The following is an 8643-nucleotide window of genomic DNA, read 5'->3' on the forward strand; positions in this document are numbered from 1 at the left end:
CTCATCAATTGTAGCAACCCATCCACATTTCTCTTCTTTGCATGCACCGAGGACGGTGCAATCTTCAAGTGTGGGGAGGTCATCCGACCGACTTCCATGGGTAACAACTTCCTTTTCAACACCAATTCTTAATTTCTTTTGTAGTTAGTTGTTGCATTGCATGTTAGGGTGCATGTTAGTTAGAACTTGTACATATTTTACCACTTCTTTTTATGTTAAGACTACTTGGTTAGAGTGATGATTTCTTTTCCAAGAAAAATTGTTTTAGGGCACCCTACCAATTCAAAAAAAAATTTTGTGTGAACTTGCTTGAAGAATGTATTTTGGAACATGGTTTTTGAGCTAAGAACACAAGCATGTGAGTTTTGAGCCCAATTGTGTGGTTACATCTTATAACCACTTACTTTCCATTCTTGTGTGCATTATTCTTTTTCTATGATTGTAATCTTTGATTTGTTTGATTCTTTATGTCCATTATTCTACGTATACATGCATTTATATGATTGAGGCCATCATTTCATTTAGCTCACTTACCCAAATAGCCTACCTTTCATCAACCATTGTTAGCCAAATTTGAGCCTATTTAATCCCTTTTGTTCTTAATTGTAGCACATCACTACCCATAAGCAAAAAATAATAAATGTCCTTAATTTGGATCTTTGATTAGCATAGACTAGTGAGGGTGTGTATTAATTGGGTATGAAAAACTTGGGACATTGGTTGAGGTAAAAGTGTATTTTGTATTTTTGTTGAAGATTTTTGGGAATTGGGTACATATTCATGCACTATATGTAAAACCATATGCATTGATACGTTTGTATATACTTTAGAAAAAAATATTAAAGAAAAAGAAAAAGAACATATATATATATATATATATATATATATATATATATATATAAAAGAAAAAAAGAGAAAAAGATTGACTTACTTTATTTTGATATTTAACTTGGTAGGATTCATGAATCATCATATGATCTTAGCCCTACTTGCTCATACATGCTCTTGGAGATTGACTTACTTTTGACCAAGTAGGTAGAATCTTGCATTTAGTTGCATTTATATAGATTGGTGCATATAGTTTCTTTGCATTGAATAAATGTTCATACCCTTTTTCTTGTCCTTCTTTATTCTTAGCATGAGGACATGCTTGATTTAAGTGTGGGGAAATTTGATAAACCCCAATTTTGTAGTTTATCTTGTACTTATTTTGGGAGATTTTATCACCTTTTCTCACATTTATCCAATGAAATAGCATGGTTTTGTAATTCTCCCTTAAATTATGCTTAAATGTGAAAACATGCTTTTTGGGCCCTTAAATTGGTGATTTTAGTTTACTTAAATTCCATTCGATGCCTTGATGTGTTTGTTGAGTGATTTCAGGTTCATAAGGCAAGTATCGGATGGAAGAAATGAGGAGAAAAGCATACAAAATGGAGAATGCATGAAGAAACAAAGATTGAGAATGCTTCAATGGGCGCGCAAGCGTACAAGGCACGCGCGCGCAGAAGTGGCATCGCATAGCGACGCGTACGCGTACATGGCGCGTACACGCGGATGAGAAAAATAGCCAAACGACGCGCATGCGCATATGGCGCGTACTCGCCGTTACTCGCACGTGACCCACTTAAAGGCAAAATGCTGGGGGCAATTTCTGAGTTGCCCAGGCCCAAATCCAACTTGTTTCTGAGTGTATTTCATGCTGAATTGAAGCCCAAGCAAGGGGAGAGCAATTGTTTTAGAGTTTTGGCATCATGTAGCTTAGTTTCTAGAGAGAGAAGCTCCCTCTTCTCTCTAGAATTAGGGTTCTTAGGATATTTTCATCTTAGATCTAGGAGAGTAATTGGGTAATCTTGAGTCATTAATTCCCAATTTAGATTGGTGATCTAGAGTTGTTAGTTAAAATCATTTTCAATGACTCTAATCCCTTGCTAATTCAATTAGTGAGTTGATTAGGAATTTTGACTTGAGATTACCTAGTCTTGTTTGACTTTCTCTAATGGAAGATAATCCACACCTTCTTCCAACATTGGGGATGACGAAATAAGATAAATTCTTGTTAAGTATTGTTGTGATTAATGACTAGGATAGAAAGCCTATATTCTCAACCCTTGCCATGAATGTCTCTCTTTATTAATTGCTTCTCTTTATTACTTGTCTTCTTTAAATACTTGCTTAATTTACATTTTTGTCATTTATTTTATTGCCACTTTTATCAATCAAACCCCTTACATTTTCATAGCCAATAATTGACCACTTCATTGTAATTCCTTGTGAGACGATCTGGAGTCTAAATACTTCGGTTAATTTTCATTGGGGTTTATACTTGTGACAAAACCAAATTTAATTTGATTTGAGGATTGTCTATTGGTTTGGACTATACTAACAACGGAATTATTTTGTGGAATTCCGAACCGATATAAATCCTTGTATCACGTCCAGATCCAGACTGTGATAATGTGACAGAATTGATGAAAGCGCCGGTATTAGAAGAGGTGGAGGCAAGACATGCGGGGCACGGTCGGAACAGGTGTCTCAGGAACACACTCATCCTCATCCTCACTATCGGACAAGTCAGTGTCGCCACTGTCCGCCACGTAATCCTCGTCCGACTCCTCCTTGCCCTCCTCTGCCTTATCCACTGGAACGGCGACATGAATGGGCGGTGGTGCGAGGGGTCGGTTATCCTGCACATAGGTCGAGTGTATGGAAGGACCACCGCCACTGTGTCCTACCTCTACAGAAAACTCCATTAGTTGTTCCACCATGATCCTCCCATGGATGTCGAACATCACTCGCATATGCTCATCTCCTAGAAGTCGAAATAGTCGAAACCGGAAGACTCCTCCACCCATGGGAGCCAACAACCTATATGTCACCCTTCTGATTTCCCTTGCTTCTGTACCACCGAGCTTGTTCAATATCAAACTCCTCAAACCGGACAACGTCTCCACACGCTGAGTGCGAAACAATATTGGATCCTCACACTCAAATGTCACTCCATTATCGTCGTTTCTCATACGACAATTGGGATAAACAAGCACAACTATGTATGGACTATCACTGGCCATTAATGCCTTGTATTTGTGATAAATATGAGACATAAAAAGGATAGGAAAAGTTTGTGAAGAATGCCAAGGCTTACACATCCATTTATAGCTGCTGGGACTCTACTCCATGTAAACGAGATGAACATTGTCTATCTCGTTTACACTATAAACAATATATATATATATATATATATCTTATTTACAGTGTAAATGAGATAGCCACGTTGCAGCTGACGTGTGATATCTCGTTTACCGTGTAAACGAGATATGATTGGAAAACGCAAATCGGTAAATATTTTTTAAATTATTTATTTCCATAATTATTACTTTTATCTATAACAATATATAAAGCCAATACAAAAGGTTGACTATGACTTTGGTGTCCAATTTTTTTAGACTATATTAACCTTATAACAAATCATTTCATAAAGCAAATTATCTATAACAATATATAAAGCCAATACAAAAGGTTGACTATGACTTTGGTGTCCAATTTTTTTAGACTATATTAACCTTATAACAAACCATTTCATAAAGCAAATTATAAGGATAAAATAGTCATAATATTTGTTTTGAAAAATCTAATAACTTCCCACTAAAATAAAAATCGTTTTGTTACTCCAATAACTATAATAACACATTTCCAAAAAAATGTAGACAAAAATGAATATCAATATTTTCACATTCTTCACCATCTTCATGCTTTATTGTTTAATTCTATGTTAGTTTGGTTTCTACTTTTCTGTATTATTCTCTAAAATATTGATTATATAGAGTATTATATTTGATATTTTAGTACATAAATATTTACTTTGAAAGTAAATTAAATTATTAATTTTGTCTATTACAATATTATTTGTTTTGAATATTGGCTAATTTATTTTATTGGCATATATATATATATAAGACACAAGAAAGTTCGCTTAAAAATATTAATATGTTAATTTCCTAAACTATCTAAACTATTAATTATGTAGAGTATTGAATTTAATATTTAATTATAAAGACTACTTGATTTGACATTTATTAATTTTCTAAATTATATTGTAAAAAAATTAATTAATTTAATATTATTCGTTTGTTACATGATTAACATATAAAAGATACAAAAAAATCTACACCTACCAATGGTACAATAAAAAATTTTCATGCATATATTTTGTTAATTTCTTTTTTTTATTTGTAATCTATTTTACATAAGATTGACTATTATTTTGGTGTCCAATTTTTTTAGACTATATTAACCTTATAACAAACCATTTCATAAAGCAAATTATAAGGACAAAATAGTCAAAAAATTTGTTTTGAAAAATCCAATAACTTCCCACTAAAATAAAAACCGTTTTGTTACTCCTATAACTATAATAACACATTTTCTTTATTTGATATGTAATTTTATTTTTTGATATGTCTTTACCTATTAACGATTGAATGAAAAAAGTCCCATAAATATTTTGTTAACTTATTTTTTCTTTTTAAATTGCTTTGTAATAATTTTTTTTATTTTCTAAAATACTGATTATGTAGAGTATTATATTTGATATTTGAGTACATAAATATTTACTTTGAAACTAAATTAAATTATTAATTTTGTCTATTACAATATTATTTGTTTTGAATATTAGTTAATTTATTTTATTGGCATATATATATATATATATAAGACACAACAAAGTTCGTTTAAAAATATTAATATGTTAATTTCCTAAACTATCTTAACTATTAATTATGTAGAGTATTGAATTTGATATTTAATTATATAGAGTACTTGATTTGACATTTATTAATTTTCTAAATTATATTACAAAAAAATTAATTAATTTAATATTATTCGTTTGTCACATGATTAACATATAAAAGATATAAAAAAATCTACACCTACCAATGGTAGAATAAAAAATTTTCACGCATATTTTGTTAATTTCTTTTTTTATTTATAATCTATTTTACATTGGATAATATTATTTTTTTATTGATTATTAGTTCAACATATAACACAATAAATGTAGCAATATAAGAACTTTGTTAATTGATTTTTCAAATAATCTGGTGACCTAAGATAAGAAATTTGATAATTGATTTTGTTAATCTCTTTTTATTTTTAATCTATTTTACATTAAATAATATTATTTTTATTGATTATTAGATAGACATATAATATTTAAATGTGGTAAGATAAGAACTGTTTTATACATTTTTTATTGTTTCAACCTTAATGATTATTTTCTTCTCTTTATTTTTCTATCTCATGGACCACGTAAGTTTTAATTTATTGTTTTTCCTATAAATATTCTATTTTTTAAACCATTTTATTTTATTAGGTTTTTTTAATTTATTTTATTGTATTTTTTTATTTTAAAAATTTTAGGGTCTAAAGATCTCCCCTTTAAACGATTCCAATTATATGATCATCAAGAAGTAGTTCAAGAGAATAGGTTTGAATTTTGGTAATTTATTAAGCCTAATTATTATATAAGAAGTTAAAAATATTCTAAACTTATAAAACGTTTTACTAATAAAGCTGAATTTGTCCAAAATCGTAGAGAGAGACAGAGAGAGAAAAAGAAAGTTGAAATTTTTTAACTAATTACAAAAATTTACCACCATCAAAGCTATTAAATTTGAGTATATTAAGTGAGGATTAATAAGAAATAAACCATAACGATAAATCTAAAAGTTTTCTATCACTCTTTATATATTGTTTCACTTAAGTAACTACTTTTTATGGATAGTATTTAAATCACAAACAAAATAATAAAAAGATTTTCATGTTAAAAATTTAACTTTTTTTTTTAGCCATAAACTCAGAAGAGCACAACTAGCTTATTTTGGTGACAAACAATATCATTGCAGGTAACTGTTATTAAATATAAATTCCTAATAAATCAGATGTAATGCCATTTAATTTATATTTTGTCCTACATAAACAAAGATTAATGTCATTTTTTTTTGTCTTTTCAAAAAATTCAGTGTAAAACGAAATATCTCAATTCTACATGTTTTAATTGAATTAATTAAATTTGTCGCTATAATAAAGAATCAATTTAATTGAATATTCTTAAATCGTTTATATAGTTATTTTTATAGTCAATAAATGTGACAAATTTTCAAGACTCAAGAAGTTATTGATAAGGAGATGTATGTACGATGAATTATGAAAGATTTTTTTGAGATACAAAATTTATATATTCTCCTATTTTGTTTATTAATTATTCTTATAGTTTGATATTTAAAAACAAAAAAAGATAAACATTCTCATTTCTTTTGTTTTTTTACTATTTATAAGAAAATGAGGCCTCTTTAGATTTAAATCCATATTTTAGCCTACCATTAAAATAAATGAAGACAAATATGAATATCCATGACATTTAAATAAAATTATTTTTTGTAAATAACTAACATGTATTTTAGTTTATATATACTATTTTTGAATCGCGATAATATTATTATCATTATTTTTTGAACTATATTTTTCTGATAATATATATACCTCTTTATTGTGTGCTTTTATAATTTAAGATTTTAAAAGTTTTTTGGTTAGTGCTTCTGTTTTTTTTCTGGTGCCTCTGTTGAGCCGTTAGTTTTATTTATTTAAATGAAAAATCCCTAGAAATATCCCGTAATTTGTAAAAATCTTCGATTCATAATGCACTTCTATAACATTGATATTCCACCGTACAACCCCTGAAAACCCTCTTCCTTCAATTACCTTAACCGCACTACCATCTACCAAACACTCTCCACAATATGCACTCCTACCAATTCTGTAGTTCTGGTAACTGCACAATAAACCGTAATTTTTTTTTTTCATTTTCGTTTATTAAATTTTTGAGAATATTTTACAATTTCAATTCCAATTATTTTCTGCTTTTGCGTATTGTTTGATAGAAATCATTCTTTATTGCGTTGGTAGCTACAATTACTAAAGATGATGAAATCTTGTTTGAGACTCGGGGAAATTATTAGAGCGGTTAGCGTTGGGTTTTTTAGCATGAGATTTACTTCAAAGATTGGAGAATTGAAACATCTGATTTTTTATAATGAATCAGGTTAAAGCGGTTAACCTGATTGCTAATTTGCTATGGTTCCTCCTCAGGGGAATTAATATGGGTTCTTTGTTAATGTTAGCTTGCTCCGCTAATTTGAGCTTTAATGTGTTGAGGAAAATACTTGAAATTCAGTTATGTATCGGGTTGATCTTAATAACAGGGCATGTATTGCATTTAAAGATGTAGCCATGTAGGCGCATCAAATATTGGTAATAAGTAATAACTAAGTACTGTTAGTATTATACTCTCATCAAAATTTATCTCTTATTATTTTCTATCTTCCGGTTTATATTCCCATTTTCTATGGTTTCTTATTTCGGTAGTTTTTCTACGGGGATTTATGCTTGTCAAACTGACTAACAATTTTTCTATCTTAGGCTTTTAATTTGAGAAGTGCTCCAAGTATGGATCATATCAGGTGGTAGACACGGTTTCTATTTCTAGCTATCACCAGTATCTCAAAGATGTGGTGGAAAATCGTTTTCTGTATTGCATAATTTTTACATAATACTAGTGAAGACAACCCCAGCTTAGAAAAGGAAAAAGAAAAATACTGTATCAGCACAGCGATTGAGAAAGGTATGATGCAATGGAGGAAGCACAAGGCCAGTATTATTCTTCCACTCCACAAGAATCTGCATTATCTCATGATGATGGTGGAGGGAGGTCTCAGCTCAACGGCCAAGGGAATTGCGGGACTGGTATCATAGGCCTGAAGAAGAGAGGTCATGGAACTCGCTCTTGGATAAAAATTGGTCAGGATGGGGGTACTCAGACCGTAACACTTGACAAGGCTACCATTATGAGACATTGTTCTTTGCCTTCCAGAGATCTTAGACTATTGGATCCAATGTTCATTTATCCTTCTACCATATTAGGACGGGAGAAGGCTATTGTTGTAAACCTTGAGCAAATCCGTTGTATAATTACTGCTGATGAGGTCATCCTGATGAATTCATTGGATGGTAGTGTTGGTCAGTATAGGTCAGAATTATGCAATCGGCTTCAGAAAGAAAAAGCTGGTAAGGATTCCAGTTGTTTCTGCCGATTTTTTTGTTAGATTAGTAAGGGTTAAAGATGGTTGCAAAGGGTTCCTGGAGCAAGGCATCTAAAAATATCTGATATCTTTGTATGATATGATCAGTTAGCAATTAGCATACTTAACTCCTGTTTAGCACTTAATTGGAATCGGTAAAATAAAATAAAAAAAAGGAGGGAAAGACACCAAATGATGTGAGTTTGAAGTTCTATTGCGGTATCAATTAGAAAGTTTACTTGATTGAAAGATTTTTATTGTATTGGTTTGTCTAATTTTTATGGCTTATGATAGTAGATCTCTGCCATTTGATCTCTATAATTTCACCTAGCCGACAATGCTTCCTTTTTGTTGTTGTAAAGTATGATACCTTTTCATCCCTTGGTTGCTAACTAGCTATTGTCATTTCTTTCTTAAAAGCAATTTTTTAGTTTGCTACAGTTCCCTGGTATTGTAACTAACCCTCCAGCAAAATGGAAACCACCACAACAAAACCCAAAATTAATTC

At 30.4% G+C, this 8643-nt stretch overlaps 1 protein-coding gene across 4 annotated transcripts in view; it reads left to right on the top strand.

Annotated features, from left to right (window-relative positions):
- LOC107643677 (magnesium transporter MRS2-5) overlaps positions 6670-8643 on the top strand; it is a 5040-nt gene continuing 3066 nt past the window's right edge. For 3 of the 4 annotated variants that reach the window (XM_016347392.2, XM_016347395.2, XM_016347396.2), the window contains exons 1-2: positions 6670-6825; positions 7477-8121. In XM_016347392.2, the coding sequence (XP_016202878.1) occupies positions 7689-8121 (433 nt within the window). In that variant the 5' untranslated portion in view covers positions 6670-6825; positions 7477-7688. Of the gene's footprint in view, positions 6844-7476; positions 8122-8643 lie in introns of all 4 variants that reach the window. The other variant, XM_016347394.2, reaches the window with a different exon arrangement.

The sequence above is a fragment of the Arachis ipaensis genome, chromosome B05 (assembly GCF_000816755.2).
Source record: "Arachis ipaensis cultivar K30076 chromosome B05, Araip1.1, whole genome shotgun sequence".
In the NCBI taxonomy this organism is placed as follows: Eukaryota; Viridiplantae; Streptophyta; class Magnoliopsida; order Fabales; family Fabaceae; genus Arachis; species Arachis ipaensis.